The 17,812-nt window shown below is 41.1% G+C and overlaps 1 protein-coding gene across 1 annotated transcript in view; it reads left to right on the forward strand.

Annotated features, from left to right (window-relative positions):
- SNX9 (sorting nexin 9) overlaps positions 1–17,591 on the forward strand; it is a 194,600-nt gene extending 177,009 nt beyond the window's left edge. The window contains exons 15-18 of the mRNA XM_077486269.1: positions 931–1,020; positions 6,727–6,841; positions 6,957–7,048; positions 16,875–17,591. Of these exons, the coding sequence (XP_077342395.1) occupies positions 931–1,020; positions 6,727–6,841; positions 6,957–7,048; positions 16,875–16,922 (345 nt within the window). The 3' untranslated portion in view covers positions 16,923–17,591. The remainder of the gene's footprint in view (positions 1–930; positions 1,021–6,726; positions 6,842–6,956; positions 7,049–16,874) is intronic.
- The last annotated feature ends 221 nt before the right edge of the window (positions 17,592–17,812 follow it).

Genomic DNA, 17,812 nt, shown 5'->3' on the forward strand with positions numbered 1-17,812 from the left:
CAATCCATGACTTAACTTCACAGTTCACAAAAATATGTTTTAAACTCAAACTGTAGCACTGACGCAAGTGTTTTTTTTTTCCACGGTAACATGACAAACCCTCCTCCTCCGGTTTAACTAGTCACTCTCACCTTATGGCATGGACCCCTGTGCAAACAAGTGGTTATGCAAGCGGGTATTAACAGGGATAACACGAACCATAAACTTCTCTCACGTCTCCTTAGATCTCAGCAAGGATGCCAGGTCATGAGTAGAAAGAAAAGATCTCAGTGCTCACCGCTTAAGTATAAGGTTTCATTTTTGTGTTCAAACACAAACTACTCACATAAAGATGATAAAAACACAGCATGTAAAGCCGACAATCGTGTTAGTTCTGTAGGGCAGCAGCTGGTGACGTCATGCGTAGCTCCTCCCCGTACGCGTTACGTTCAATCAGAACTTCGATGTGACCGGACTCCCCCCCCTTCCCTTCATTAGCAGATGGAGGCACTTGGGGAAGGGGGGAGGAGTCCAGTGACGTTGATGTCCGCAACGTCACCGGATCTCCGACGGAACACCCTGAAGGCTCCTGAAGCCAGCGGAGAGGTGAGTACCGATCAAAACAATTAATCGATTAATTGAGGAATTAATCTTTAATTTCCACAGCCCTAGTTTTGAGCAAAAGTTTTTGGAGATGTAATTCTATCATACTACCTAATTATATTGAAACTTGATCAGGGTATAAATCTGCAACAGTTGCTTTCCTTTAGAAGAAAATAATGTACAGTCTCTTGAAGTGGTCGGTTTACCCAAAAAGTACTTAGCGTTGTGTATAGTGTGTATATATTATGTATTTGTTTCATACAGACCGTGTACGTGGCAATCATTTCAGTATTATATAGCAGAAAAATTACATTTTCTAAATTTTCAATATTTTTTTTTGTTTTTCAGCCAAGGAAAGATCTCCATTACCTGATGGAAACCAATCATGAGTACAAAGGCTTTCTGAGCTGCTTTCCAGACATGATTTCTGCTCACAAGGTGCCTTTGAAGTCTTTCTGTGTTTATGGAAATGTGAAACATACTGCACTTTATGTGTTCTAGCCAAGGCTGAGCTGAATCCATATGTTCTGGATGAGCTACTCTGTTCACTAAAGACTGGTAAAACAAAATGTAAACATTGTGAGGTTCATTTACTAAAGGCAAATAGGCTGCTCAGTTTTCAAGGGAATGCTACCTTAGCTAAGTGAATAGGGTGAAGCTCTGCTGATTTGCATTATCCAGTCATGTCCTAGCTAGAATATTGTTTTGTTATTTTTTCATACACGTGATTTCTTTGCAAAATTAAGCTAAGGGAAAATTCCCTTGGAAATTCAAAATTTCCTTGCAAAATTAACAGCCTATTTTGCCTTTTGTAAATCAATCCCAAAACGTTTGTGCTTCGTTTTCCAGTCTTTAGTGAACAGAGCAGCTCATCCAGAACATATAGGCCCCCTGTAGGTAAAGAATACACTATATATCGGATAATGCTCTGTTTGAATACACTATATATCGGATAATGCTCTGTTTGAATACACTATATATCAGATAATGATCTGTTTGAATACACTATATATCGGATAATGTTCTGTTTGAATACACTATATATCAGATAATGATCTGTTTGAATACACTATATATCGGATAATGCTCTGTTTGAATACACTATATATCGGATAATGCTCTGTTTGAATACACTATATATCGGATAATGCTCTGTTTGAATACACTATATATCGGATAATGCTCTGTTTGAATACACTATATATCGGATAATGCTCTGTTTGAATACACTATATATCGGATAATGATCTGTTTGAATACACTATATATCTGATAATGCTCTGTTTGAATACACTATATATCGGATAATGCTCTGTTTGGACACGTTATTGCAACCATGGACTTTTGCCAAGATGGAGCACAATTGGCTTCCATAACCACAAACATGGATTCACAGGTTGCTGAAAATGACACAAAGAACATTGGCCTATTTCTAGAAATCTGTGCTTAGTTTATAAAAAGATAGACATGGATTTTAGGGTATACCTATCCTGATAAAGAAGCTGAAAGGATCATTGTTGACCTCCTTCTGCAACTACTGATTTTCTGATTTCATGTTTCTAAAGTAAATGTAAACCTCAGATATGAAATATGAACAAAGCATATCCTTCTATATTGTCTACTTTTCTCATTTAAGAGCATTAAGTGTAATTTCTGTCTGCCACTTTATTCCTCTCCTGACTAATTTTCCTGACACCGAGAGAAAAAGGGTGACAAGGGAGTGACCTCCAGCTGATTGACAGCCTCCGCTCTGTTCCTGTGTGAAGGGGGTGTGTCCCTTCCCTCCAATCAGCTCTCAGACCTCTCCTCACTGATGTAACATCAGCTGTCCTCCCCCTTCTTTTCAGAGCTGAGAGATCCTATGTAAATTCTGCACTTTGAATGGATGTAGAGGAAATACGGCTATAGATAAACCAGTACAACTTATGTAGGAGGATTGGTTTCATCTCTGTGTATCACCTGAGGCCAGTGTCTTCGCTGGGTATATGTGAGGGTTTACCACTTTAAGTCATAGACCTAGGACAAGTATGCGTCATGTGAAGCTGGCATTTTCAAAAGGAGATCTGCAATGCCAGTTCCTGCATTTTGCTACTGACCTAAACCTTCCCTGCAAAACAGGTGATGTAAATTCTGAAAGGTGGACAGCCGTCCTGACAAAGTTATACCCAAGCCCCCCTAATTAATGAATGCACTGATGGCCTGTCACTCTAAAGGACCAGTTTTGAGCTATAAGTAATGGGAGAAGATGTACTGAAGCTTGACTTTCCCCTCTAAAGTTGGGACTTGCATGAGTAAGTCCCCGGGGGACTGAAACAGCTTTATAGGGATACATACAGGCTCCTATAGGTTCCCGCTTTCAATTCCCATTTTGTGTTTTTACTGCGTTTGGCACATTTTTTATGTGCTTTCAATGCGTTTTTAATCAGTTGACAATAAGTCACCTACAGTAAATACATTTTAGCAGAAGGTTTAAAGCCAAAGCTCCAGCTAAATATAACAAATTAAAAGATGAAACAACAAAACCAAATTTTGCAGCAACGTTCACTTTCAATCCAGAGATTTCCCCTGCAGTACTTTTTTCTGCTACTAGATGTCCTGAAGTTGAAGGCTAGCATCATTTAACCCATTTTCTCTGAGCCCATTACATCTCGACCTGCCCCAGCCTGGGATAAGACAGTGAATGGAGAAGAAACGCAGTTATGAACTTAATACTTGTTAGCACATGAACTGATTGGCTTCTAGTTCTTTTTTTTTCTTTCTTTTTTTATTTAACGACATGCAGAAGATTACAATAAAACACAGACTTCAAATAATTTGCAGAGTAAACTTTCCAATTATGTACAAGACAGTCACAAAAGGCAATCAAATTAGCATGAGGAGGAATGGCCTCTATAAGTGAGATAGTGCCTTGAAAAAGTATTCATACCCCCTTGAAGTTTTCAACATTTTGTCATGTTACAACTAAAAACATAATTTTATTTTATTGGAATTTTATGTGATAGACCAACACAAAGTGGCACATAATTGCGAAGTGGTAGGAAAATGATAAATGGTTTTCAACTTTTTTTTTTTATAAATAAATATCTGAAAAGTGTGGCGAGCATTTGTATTCAGCCCCCTTTACTCTGATACCCCTAACTAAAATATAGTGGAACCAATTGCCTTCAGAAGTCACCTAATTAGTAAATACAGTCCACTTGTGTGTAATTTAATCTCAGTATAAATGCAGCTGTTCTGTGAAGCCCTCAGATATTTGTTAGAGAACCTTAGTGAACAAACCGCATCATGAAGGCAAGGAACACACCAGACAGGTCAGGGAAAAAGCTGTGGAGAAGTTTAAAGCAGGGTTAGGTTATAAAAAAATAGTCCAAGCTTTGATCATCTCACGGAGCACTGTTAAAACCATCATCCGAAAATGGAAAGAGTATGGCACAACTGCAAACCTACCAAGACATGGCTGTCCACCTAAACTGATAGGCCAGGCAAGTAGAGCATTAATCATAGAAGCAGCCGATAGGCCCATGGTAACTCTGAAGGAGCTTAAGAGATCCACAGCTGAGGTGGAAGAATCTGTCCACAGAACAACTATTAGTCCTGCACTCCACAAATCTGGCCTTTATGGAAGAGTGGCAAGAAGAAAGCCATTGTTGAAGGAAAGCCATAAGAAGTCCAGTTTGCAGTTTGCAAGAAGCCATGTAGGGGACACAGCAAACATGTGGAAGAAGGTGCTCTGGTCAGATGGAACCAAAATTGAACTTTGTGGCCTAACAGCAAATCGCTATGTGTGGCACATCACCTTGAACACAGCATCCCCACAGTGAAACATGGTGGTGGCAGCATCATGTTGTAGGGATGCTTTTCTTCAGCAGGAACGGGGAAGCTGGTCAGAGTTGATGGGAAGATGGATGGAGCCAAATACAGGGCAATCTTACCTGTTAGAGTCTGCAAAAGACTTGAGACCGAGGTGGAGGTTGACCTTCCAGCAGGACAACTACCCTAAACATACAGCCAGAGCTACAATGGAATGGTTTAGATCAAAACATATTCATGTGTTAGAATGACCCAGTCATTGTCCAGACCTAAATCCAATTGAGAATCTGTGGCACGACTTAAAAATTGCTGTTCACAGATGCCCGCAATTCAATCTGACAGAGCTTAAGCTATTTTGCAAAGAAGAATGGGCAAAATTGTCACTCTCTAGATGTGTAAAGCTGGTAGAGACATCCCCAAAAAGACTTGTAGCTGTAATTGCAGTGAAAGAAGGTTCTACAAAGTATTGACTCGGGGGGGGGGGGGGGGGGGGGGGTGAATACAAATGTACGCCACACTTTTCACATATTTATTTCACAATTATATGCTGGCCTATCGCATTAAATCCCAATAAAATACATTTATGTTTTTGGTTGTAACATGAGAAAATTTGGAACATTTCAAGGGGTATGAATACTTTTTCAAGGCACTGTATATTATTACATTATTGGGAATGACTGCCAAGGACAGAACCGGATTGAATAAGGTAGACTAACTGAAGGAGTAAGGGAATAGGGAAGTCAACAGGAGTTTGTGCATACCAAATCTTGTTCTGCTTCTTCCTCTTCCACTCCAGCCCTGCTGTACAGGAACTCCAAGAGGCTGATATCATGTCAAAATCAGTATGTATTTTATAAATAAATTATACAATGTATTAATGATTATGTAGCTGCATTAATGGGACTTTGATAACTCTTTATGGCTGCTCACTTACATAAAATGTCCCATGCATTTCTGCTATTCCCAAAGGTAATCCTCTATTAACCGCTCACATTCCTTCTTTTTGAGAGTATTCTGTGTCCTTCTGTTAGTTTGTAGCATGATTTTGCCTACATAGTTATTTTGTTCTAGGTAAGTTTTTCCAAAGTACCAGAATTACACATTGATAATACAGCTAGTAGAATGACCAGTTCTGTTACAATAATGTCACATATGGGGGTTGATTTGCTAAAACGGAAGAGTGCAAAATCTGGTGCAGGTCTGCATAAGAAACCAATCAGCTTCCAGGTTTTCTTGTCAAAGCTTAATTGAACAAGTTGAAGTTAGAAGCTGATTGGCTACCATGCACAGATACAACAGATTTTCTCACTCTCCTGTTTTAGTAAATCAATCCCAGTGATTGTTAGATGACATCCTTTAAGGCAAGAGCTTTTATGATTTTAGTGCCCCCTAGAAATATTATTGTAAGGGTTTCAGTACCCAGCCCTACTCCTCACATGACCCCCATACGCCCAATCACAGGGTGCCGGACGCTTAACATGGCGACCGGATCGCGGGGGACACAGGAACTTGGAATTAGGAGGAGGCAGCCAGTGACACATACTGGTGCCCCCCTAAATGTCGCGCCCAGGGCCACGGCACCCCCTGCACCCCTCGCACCCCCCATGCTACGCCACTGAGTACCGTGCCTTATAATAAAAGAAATCCTACATGCTGCTCTTTTGGTGCAGTTTCTAATAAAGCACACTTTTCATAGGGATGATAATTAAGAAACATAAAACGTACTGTTCTGCACCATCGCTGAAAGTGAAGGTAAACCATAACTATGACCTTCTCTTATTTGTTCACTTGTGGTAAGTTAAATATCCCATTAAAGGTGTTTTGTTATATTTGTTCGAAAAAGGCATCATGCTAGAAATTCAGAGCTTTTCTGTCTCCTGTGCACTCTGCCTGTTATCTCGGGAAGCCTGATTAACCCACCTAGATCACTTGGACTATGGAACAGTTAGTCCCTATGTAGAAGAGCTCTGAGAGTGGGATAATTTGAGTCGTTTAGCAAAAGTCACCAGGCAGGGCTGACACCACTCAATCCACACAAATTATGTGTGCTGTCAGTTCACAACAGGACTTAGGAACTGAGTGCATTTCTGCAGATCAACAGCTATTCTTCTCTATTTTAGGAGTCTTAGTTTTGCCTTAATGTACACTGCGAGCCACAGAGTTGGGATTTTTGCCACGTTCTTTAAAACACAACATTCATAGCTCATACAGCATCCTTAATGAAAAGGTTGTTTAGAACTATAACAACTTCAGTTTGAAAATTGCGATTGTTTCATTCTTGCAATATTGCTTCAGTGGAAAGACCTGAACTGCATTTTTCTTTTGTTATTGTAGGCAGCCATTGACAAGGTAAAGGAAAGTGATAAATTGGTGGCAACTAGTAAAATAACACAACAGGACAAGATCAACATGGGGAAGAGAGTAAGCACAATGTCATATGCACTTCAAGGTAATGCTTTGATATGAGAACAATGTACATGTTATGCAATAAGCAAAAATATATGGTCGTTGTTAACAAAGTATATTGTTGTTAATGAATTTTTGTGATTGTATTTCTTACCCAGCTGAAATGAATCATTTCCACTCTAATCGAATTTATGATTACAACAGTGTAATTCGCCTGTACCTGGAGCAGCAAATACAGTTTTATGAAACGGTAAGACATGAAATCTCTTTTATATTGCTTCTTCAAAGAGAATATAATATTTTATCTTAAATGTTTTTTTGGATAAACTTTGTCAGTTGCCCATCACAGACTGTACAAACGTCATATCACAGACTGTACAAACGTCACATCGCACACTGTACAAACGTCACATCACCGACTGTACAAACTTCACATCGCACACTGTACAAACGTCACATCACTGACTGTACAAACGTCACATCGCACACTGTACAAACGTCACATCACCGACTGTACAAACTTCACATCGCACACTGTACAAACGTCACATCACCGACTGTACAAACTTCACATCGCACACTGTACAAACGTCACATCACCGACTGTACAAACTTCACATCGCACACTGTACAAACGTCACATCACCGACTGTACAAACTTCACATCGCACACTGTACAAACTTCACATCGCACACTGTACAAACTTCACATCGCACACTGTACAAACGTCACATCACCGACTGTACAAACTTCACATCGCACACTGTACAAACGTCACATCACCGACTGTACAAACGTCACATCGCACACTGTACAAACATCACATCGCAGACTATACAAACGTCACATTGCAGACTGTACAAACATCACATCGCAGACTGTACAAACGTCACATTACAAACTGTCAGTGTGGGGGGAGATTTACTAAGACTGGTGCACATGGAATTTGATGCAACTGTGCATAGTAACCAATCAGCTTCTAGGTTTTTGGCTCAGTTCACGCTGCAGCGACTTTCAAGGAATGACTGGGTAATCTTCCTGTAATGTCAGATCAAAATCAGATCAATATAGATGAGGATCCGACTTGTAGGCGACTTCCATTAAAGTCTATGCGGACAAATCGATAGAAGTCATCTTGAAGTAGTACAGGAACCTTTTCTAAAGTGGGAGTGACTTCAGTAGTGCTAATTAAGACAGCTCTCATTGATTAACATGGGATTTCACATACTGTACCACGCGACTTGAAGTCTCACAAGTCCTATCCTAAGTTGCGGCAGTGTAAACCGAGCCTTAGCCCCCGTTCACATCGGGCCGATTTGACATGTTATTTGACTTGTCAAATCGCATGCCAAATCAGAGCCTATTGCCAGCAACTGCACCGTCCGAATTGGTGCGCCACCGTGCCGATTCCCAAAAGTAGTTCCTGCACTACTTTTGACGACTTCAGGAGTGATTTCAATAGACATCTGTGCATGAACCTGCACAGATGTCTCTCAAATCACCCCCAAACTCGCAATGAAATGCGGGTTTGAAATCGTGCAAGTGCAGCTTATCTCCCATGATTTCAAACCCGCATCCAATGTGATCGTAGGTTTGTTAGCAAAGCTTAATTGAACAAGCTGAATTTAGAGGCTGATTGACTACACCAGATTTTGTGTGCACCAGTATTAGTAAATGTCCCCCCTTGTGTAGTCTTTAAAAAAAAAAAAAAAAAATATATATATATATATATATATATATATATATATATATATATATATATATACACATGTAAAGATGCACTTAAAAAAAAAAAAATGACACCCCTGACCTCAGAAGCTTGTATTGCCCCTTTAAAACGCATATAACTGCCTGCCAGTCTCTCTCTCATTGACATAATTAAATTTTTCACATGTCCTTAATGCAAAATGATTTAGGCCCCTTTCACACTGACGATCCGTTCAGGCCCGCCTGTCAGTTTTTCAGGCGGACCTGAACGGGTGCTCCATAGAGCTCTATGGAGCGTCGGATGTCAGCGGTGACATGTCCGCTGACATCCGACCCGCTCCGATCCGAAAAAGTGTGACGGAGGAAAAAGCTATTTTTCCATCCGTCTGCGGATCGGATCGGGTGACGACGGGCACTGCGGTCCGTCATCATCCGATCTCCCATAGGGGAGAGCGGCGCTGTGACAGGTCCGTCCCTGCGCAGTGTGCAGAGACGGAGCTGTCATCTCCCTGCTCAGCGGGGATCGGCGGAGTGATCCCCGCTGAGCAAACGGACATCCACGGGGCGGATCAGAACTGATCCGCCCCGTGTGAAAGGACCCTTCAGCTGCAAGATGTTTTTTGGGTTTCCTTACATGCACTGACAATTTTTTATCTCCCCACAACATTTACTTGTGATTAACTATAACCCTCTTTTCTTTTTTTTTTTTTGATCCCTTCCTTGGTGGATTTTCTAGTGTTCTTCAAATTGTGTTGTGTTGAAACACCAATTTCCGATTCAACTTTATTCTTTCTCATCAAGCACACTTTGACATTAGTTGACTTGATTGAAACCTGCTAAGGCCCTTAAAGTGAATGTAAACCTTATGCTACAGGTAAGCCTATATTTAGGCTTACCTGTAGTTACCCAGGATATCTCCTAAACCTGCACGGTTTAGGAGATATCCCCTGTCCCCTGCATGTGCCAATGTCATTGGCACATGCATACTGGGGAAAACTGAAGCAATGGCACCTATGTGCAATTGCAGCAGTCTCAGTGACATTACTGGTGGCTCCCACGTGCATGCGAGGGAGTGATGTCATCTTGACTCCGGCCAATCACAGTGCCAGAGCCGCGATACATGGAAGTAACTCCGGGACGATATGTCGGTGGCCAGAGGGGGAGACGAGGACCGCTGCGGGGGCTTCGATCTGAGGTAAGTAATGCATAATGAGCTAGTATGCTATGCATACTAGCTCATTATGCCTTTTTCTTGCAGGGTTTTTTTTTTAAGACGGTTTACTTCCTCTTTAAGCAGCAAAGTGACCCCAAACCATAACACTTCCACCACCATGCTTCACAGTTTTTCTCTTGAAATGCTGTCTTAGCTTTATGCTACATGTCCACAGCACATTGTTCCAGGCCTGGTATTTGCCACTACGTTCAATGACAAACTGTGGTCTTGTTCTAATGTTCTTTTAGGATGGTAAAGGCTGTGCCGGATAGTCCTGGACAATTTAGCGGTTTAAAATGAACACCACTTGTGGCTTATTTTTCTTACAGCAGTGTTTGGTTTCAAATATGGCAATCTTTTTTAAATCCATTTCCAAACTTCTAGGCATCAACAGCCTTCTTTCTGAGGGCCTTTAGGAGTTCTTTTTATCTTGGTATAATGATACCACACACATCATTAGCAAAGAGAACACCAGACCCTAGATATCAAAGGTTTAAATAAGAAACTAAATGTATGGATTTGTAGTCTTGGTAGATGTGAAGGTGTGCTTGCTTTTTATGGATGGGGATTCACCTATAAATTAACCACTTGCCAAGCTCCAGCAGTACATTTACTTATGTCAGATGCCGCCCCCCCCCCCCCCCCCCCCCAGGCTCAGCGACGTATCCATACACCGTGGTGCACACGCGCACTGTACGTGCTATGATCTGCAACCACTGTTTTCTCTGGTCACAGCAGATTGCAGTGCTCAGTATCAGGTCGCTGTGAGCTGCCCAGATACCACGTGATCATGTCACCTAGTAAACAATAGTCATGAATAAAATCCAATCACAGCACCCTGTACATTGTGATAGCTGTGGGCCAATCACAATAGAAAGCAGCGAGTAATGAATGAAAGCCATTTATGACAGTTCAAATGATTGCTGTTACCGTGATCATCATTGTAACAAGTAATCACAATGTAAAACAATTCCCCCCAAGTGTGACCAAAAATGTGCGATCGGACTGTGTTGTCTGGAAAAATTCCGATGGTGTGTAGGCTCCATCTGACTTTTTCCGTCTGAATTTCCGACACTCAAAGTTTGAGATCTGGATCTAATTATTCTATCTTGGCAGAAAACAACATTTCTTGCCTATTAGCAATTTTCCAGGAATAGGAATTGACAGGCAGACTACTTGAGTCGCCAACAATTGTTTCTAGGAGAATAGTCCTTTCACCCCGGCATGTTGATATACCAGAAGATGGGGAGTTCCGGATTTGGAACTTTGTGTCAAGGACAAGGGATCCGATGGCATACGAAACAGATGCCTTGATTTTTTTCCATGGGATCAGTTTTTTACTGATCTATGCATTCCCTCCTGTTCTGCTGTTTCCGCACCTTCTTCGCAGGATCAAGCAAGAAGGGAAGGAGGTGATTCTTGTGGCCCAGGAGATCTTGGTTTGCCGAGATCATAAAGATGGCGGTGGAGGAACCTTGGACCCTACCACTATGGCCAGACCTTCTCTTGCAAAGTCCAGTATTCCATCCTAACTTACAAACGCTAAATTTAGCATTTTGGCTATTAAGACCCACATTCTGAAAGATCGTGGACAGTTAGCCTCAGTAGTTCTACTTTGGTAAATACTAGGAAGCCAGCCTCCAGCGTAAAGATTCTGGAAGGCATATGTCTCCTGGTTTAAATCCGGGGGTTGGCACTCCAGCAAATATGTCATAGGTAGGATCCTTGAATTCCTACATGTAGGATTAGAATTGAAGCTGGCCTTGAGTACTATCGATGGCCAGATGTCGGCCTTATCGGTCTTTCTTTTCATCAACCATTTGCTTCTCTCTCCCTGGTTTGTAACTTTATTCAGGGGGTAACGCGGATTAATCCTCCAGTTTGGTCACCCCTGAACTGCCTGAGACTTAATTTTAGTCCCGTCGGCTTATAGAAGCAGCTTTTTTTGGAGCCAGTACGAGATATTTCCCTGGTCCTCTTGACGGGGGGGGGAATTATTTTCTTGGTTGCCATATCTTCTGCAAGAAGAGTATCGGGGTTGGCTGCTCTTTCTTGTAAGGAGCCTTATTCATTGTTCCTAAGGATGAGGCCACAATACACCACCGAAGGTAGTATCAGGTTTTCATTTAAACCAGGATATTGTTCTGCCTTCATTTTTTTCCAGAACTTTGTTTCTGTGGTAGAAAGGTTACTACATTTTCTTGATGTGGTGAGAGCGGTCAAGGTCTATTGAAAGTGACCGCTCAGATTCGTTTGTGTTGCCAGATGGTCCTAAAAGAGGACAGGCAGCATCAAAATCTACTATTTTTAAATGGATTTGTCAAGTGATTGTTCAAACTTATGGTTTTAAGAGGAAAATTCCTCCTTTTCGTATTAAAGCGCACTCCACCATGGCTGTTAGTGCTTCTTGGGCAGTGCATCACCAAGCCTCCATGGCTTAAATCTGCAAGGCCGCAACTTGGTCTTCAGCCCATACATTTACCAGATTCTATCAAGTAGATGTAAAAGGCATGAGGACATCGCTTTTGGGCACAGTGTACTGCAGGTTGCAGTATGAGTCCTCTACTCTCTTGGTGCCCTACTTTTTTGTGTCTCCCTCCCTTCAGTTGGCATTGCTATGGGACAGTCCACATAGTAACTACTATGGCTCTGTGTCTCCCGTGATGTACAATAAGAAAATAGGATTTTTATAACCGCTTACCTGTAAAAGTCCTTTTCTTTGAAGTACATCACGGGACACAGAGGTCCCTCCCTTCTTGGTATACATGTGTATTGCTTTGCTACAAAATTGAGGTACACCTACCAGTGGGAGGGGTTATATAGGGAGTACACTTTTTTTAAATTTAGGGCGTACCAGTGTCCATCACCTGAAGGTGGCCTATAACTCACATAGTAACTACTATGGCTTTGTGTCCTGTGATGTACGACAAAGAAAAGGATTTTACAGGTAAGCTGTTATAAAAATCCTATTTTTCCCCACAAATAGAGATTTCTTTTGGTGGTATTTGATCACCTCTGCAGTTTTTAGTTTTTAAACAAAAAAATGGCGACAATTAAAAATTAAAAAAAAATGCATTATTTTTTACTTTTTGCTATAATAAATATCCCCAAAAAATATATAAACCTTTTTTTTTCCCTCAGTTTAGGCCGATACGTATTCTAAAATCACAATAAGCATTTATTGATTGGTTTGCACAAAAGTTATAGCGTCTACAAAATAGGGGATAGTTTTATGGCATTTTTAATAATATATATTTTTTTTACTAGTAATGGTGGCAATCAGCGATTTTTTTATCATGACTGCGACATTATGGCGGACAGATCTGACACTTTTGGCACTATTTTGGGACCATTCACATTTATACAGCAACCGGTGCAATTAAAAATGCATTGATTACTGTGTAAATGTGACTGGCAGTGAAGGGGTTAACCACTAGGTGGTGCTGTAGGGGTTAAGTGTGTCCTAGGGAGTGATTCTAACTGGGGGGGAGGGGGGGGCTATGTGTGACACGACACTGACCACTGCTCCCGATCACAGGGAGTTGTGATCAGTGTTATTGTCACTAGGTAGAATGGGGAAATGCTTGTTTACATCAGCATTTCCTTGTTGTTCCTCTCCATGAGACGATCGCAGGTATCCGTCCGCGGGACCCGCGCTCATACTTGCAGCGGGCGTATATCGGTGTGAGCTGGTCGGCAAGCAGTTAAATACCAACAAAAGAAAGCTTTATTTGTGTGAAAAAAATTATATAAATTTAATTTGTGTGCAGTGTTGCATGACAGAGCAATTGCCAGTTACAGTAGCGCAGTGCTGAATAGCATAGAATGGCCATGATCCAAAGGTCAAGTGGTTAAGGGCATTCTACACTTTCAAATGTTTTAATTTGTTATTAGTGTAGCTATATTCCCTGTGTTTGCTTACCTTTCCTTGCAGTGATAGGATCACATGTTGTGGCTGCAGTTTTGTAGTTTGGCCAACCGATTTCCCTATGTCCATGTATTCATTCACCTAGCTTGTCCCTATTCGCATAAGGGAGAGACCGCTTCTTGTTCGATTTCACAATCCATACCTTGACATTACAAATGTGGAAGAGCTAATGTGATGAAAAACTGCATGGTTCATCTCCTCTAATTGCTCTGCCTGCTTGCGTCTGTTGTAATTAATTAGCTGTCCCCTGCAGAGCACTAGACTGAGAGATCCAGGGATTGTGGGATAAATAGTTTCTTCACAGGGAGTGTTACTACAGACCAGAGGTCATGCATTAAACAGTGCGGTGCAACGCCACGTGCCTCATGTTTGAACTCAAACAGAAGCCTCTCACACTGGAATGTAAAGATTTACTCTACTGTAGGCTTGTGTGTACAGACCAACAAATGACACCATGAACCAACATTATTAACCACTTTAATACCAGGCATTTTCACCCCCTTCCTGCCCAGGCTAATTTTCAGTTTTCAGCGCTGTCGCACTTTGAATGACGATTGCGCGTCATGGAACACTGTACCCAAATTTTCATCATTTTTTTTCCCCGCAAATAGAGCTTTCTTTTGGTGGTATTTGATCACCTCTGTGGTTTTTATTTCTTTCACTATCAACAGAAGAAGAGTGCCAAGTTTGAAAAAAACACAATATTTATTACTTTTTGCTATAATCCCAATTTTTTTTAATAAAATTATTTTTTTTCCTCAGTTTAGGCCGATATGTATTCTTCTACATATTTTTGGTTTGCGCAAAAGTTACAGCGTCTACAAAATAGGGGCTAGATTTATGGCATTTTTATTTATTTATTTTTTCCATAAAGAATTTTATTTTATTTATGATAATGTAAAACAGTACAGAAATAACGTTACAAGGCAAGACGGCTCCAACTGGAGCTCCAACACAGAATACACTTTTATTTTTTTAATAGTAATGGTGGCGATTTTTGTTATGACATTATGGCAAACATATCAGACATTTTTGACACTATTTTGGTTCCATTCACATTTATACAGCGATCAGGGCTATAAAAATGCACGCATTACTGTATAAATGTCACTGGCAGGGAAGGGGTTAACACAAGGGGGGCATCAAGGGGTTAAATGTGTTACCTAGGGAGTGATCCTAACTGTAGGAGGAGGGAACTCACAAGGGGAGGAGACGATCGGTGTTCCTCTGTACTGGGAACACACCATCGGTCTCCTCTCACATGACAGGACGTGGATCTGTGTGTTTACACACACAGATTCATGTCCCGGCTCTGTTACTGGCAATCACAGGTGCCTGGCGGATATCGGCTCTCGAGTGACGTGGCGGGTGCGTGCCCCCTAGACGGTCGGAAAGCTCAGGCCGTCGTATGACGCCTGCCCAGGATGGGAGATTCCTCCTGCGGACGTCATATTATTATGGGCAGGGAAGGAAGTGGTTAATGCACATCTTATGCAGGTAAAAAATGCAAGATGCAGGAGGGAAGGTTTTATAATTCCTTTAAAGGCATTAAATGTGTTAAATTATTAATTGGCCCATCGCAAACCTGGGAAATCTAAGCTGAGCACATGAAAAAAAAAATATAGGTTACCCTCCATGAAAATTACATGTTAACCAGTTCCCACCCACACCAATTTTTTAAACTCTCTCCTACATGTAAAAATCATATTTTTTTTTGCTAGAAAACTACTGAGAAACCCCAAACATTATACAGTTCCTTAAAAAAGTATTCATACCCCTTGACATTTTCCACATTTTGTTATGTTACAGCCAAAAGCATAAATGTATTTTATTGGGATTTGGAGAGCGTCTGTGAACAGCAATTTTCAAGTCTTGCCACAGATTCTCAATTGTATTTAGGTCTGGACTTTGACTGGGCCATTCTAACACATCAATATGCTTTGATCTAAACCATTCCATTGTAGCTCTGGCTGTATGTTTAGGTTTCTTGTCCTGCTGGAAGGTGAACCTCTACCCCAGTCTCAAGTCTTTTGCAGACTCTAACAGATTTTCTTCTAAGATTGGCTTGTATTTGGCTCCATCCATCTTCCCATCAACTCTGATCGGCTTCCCTGTCCTTGCTGAAGAAAGCATTCCTACAACATGATGCTGCCACCACCATGTTTCACGGTGGGGATGGTGTGTTCAAGGTGATGTGCAGTATTAGTTCCCACCCACACATAGCTTTTTGCTTTTAGGCCACAAAGTATAATTTTGGTCTCATCTGACCAGAGCACCTTCTTCCACATGTTTTCTGTGTCCCCCACATGGCTTCTTGCAAACTGCAAATAGGACTTCTTATGGCCTTTTTTCAACAATGATTTTCTTCTTGCCACTCTTCCATAAAGGGCAGATTTGTGGAGTGCACGACTAATAGTTATTCTGTGGACAGATTTTCTCACCTGAACCGTGGATCTCTGCAGCTCCTCCAGAGTTACCATGGGCCTCTTAGCTGCTTCTCTGATTAATGCTCTCCTTGCCCGACCTGTCAGTTTAGGTGGACGGCCATGTCTTGGTAGGTTTGCAGTTGTGCCATACTCTTTCCATTTTTCGGATGATGGATTGAACAATGCTCTGTGAGATGTTCAAAGCTTGTTTTTTTTTTATAACCTAACACTGCTTTAAACTTCTCCACACCTTTATCCCTGACCAGTCTGGTGTGTTGCTTGGCCTTAATGATGTGGTTTGTTCACTATGGTTCTCTAATAAACTCTGGGGGCTTCACAGAACAGCTGCATGTATACTGAGTTTAAATTACACACAAGTGGACTCCATTTACTAATTAGGTAAATTAAAGCAATCTGAAGATCCGGAGATGTAGGCAGCTGAAATTTAACACAAAAGTTGGCTTTATGTGCAAACGTAGAGTGTGTCCCTGCTGCATCTGGTTCCTGAGCCTCCCTTCTGCTCCTTTATGGGGTGAGCACCTTCCATAACCAATAGGAAGGCAGGAAAGTTGTGGGACAAAATGAAACTTTTAAAGGAAACTTTAACATGTCCAAAATATAGTTTAGACATGCAATTTTCATTGAAGGTATGTTCTGTTATAAATTTTTTCACCATGAGCTCAGGTTGAAAGTTATCAGGTTTACTTGGAGAAATGCTTGTGGTTTGCTGTTTCCCCTTCACAAAATATTTGAATAATGCTGTAGCCCATTTTAATAAAATATTTCTTTTTCGTTCTCTAGATTGCTGAGAAGCTGAAGCAGGCACTAAGCCGTTTCCCCGTCATGTAAGAAATCCAAAGCCTGAATCTGAAGGATTATTGGAAGTGCCTTCCTATGAATTTAATTGGACTTTGAAAAACAGCCCTTTGGACACTGCACCCCGGAGAATAAACTTGGAACTACACAGCTGCAGATGTGCTTACTGTGCTTACGCCAAGTTAGCGTTGATTATTTTTTCCCAGAAAGACTGCTTTTCCAGTGCACTAAAATACCACAGCTTTTGAAATGCATGTTCATTTTCAGATAAAAATCAAATTGTCATCTATAGCAACACCCTCTTTTTTACTTCTCAGCCTGTTCATTGCAAAGAGCGAAGGTGCTATAGCCACGTCTCTGGAATGCCTTGGATTCCCTGTGGCACCTGTCTTGCCTATAACCAACACTGCTATTTGATTGGATGCACAGTATATCTTTCAAAGTAATCTTTGAACAGAACCTTCATTCATGGACTCATGTTCTGTCCACTAACACTAAGTGCGATTTATGAAGAAAAATTTCTTAAGGCACACTGATCTATTCACTGTGCAGTATACATACACCGCAATATTGTTATTACCCGGCCTTGTTACAGCTGCATTTTTTTCTTATGTTAAGTTTAATTAAACTTTGTTGTGCAACTCAGGAAAAAAATGTATCATAAAGTTAGGTTTCCTTTTATTAATAAACAAGAGAAACTGACATAGGCCCAGTGATTTAACGTAAAGGTATTTCTAATTAAATATTCTTTTAGGGCTGGTTCCGCTTTCCAGTGTGTTGCAGACTTGCATGCACAGTGTTTGGTATTTTTTTTTCCAATGGCGCTAGTTCTTACCAGTGCAGTCAGTTCCGGGGCTTTCAACAAAAGTACAAAAAGCTGCATTTTTTTTCTTCTGAAACACATCCAAATGCGTGCAAACACA

Source organism: Lithobates pipiens, unplaced genomic scaffold (genome assembly GCF_037356315.1).
Source record: "Lithobates pipiens isolate NorthernLeopardFrog02 unplaced genomic scaffold, aLitPip1_a1.2 Scaffold_18, whole genome shotgun sequence".
Lineage (NCBI taxonomy): Eukaryota > Metazoa > Chordata > Amphibia > Anura > Ranidae > Lithobates > Lithobates pipiens.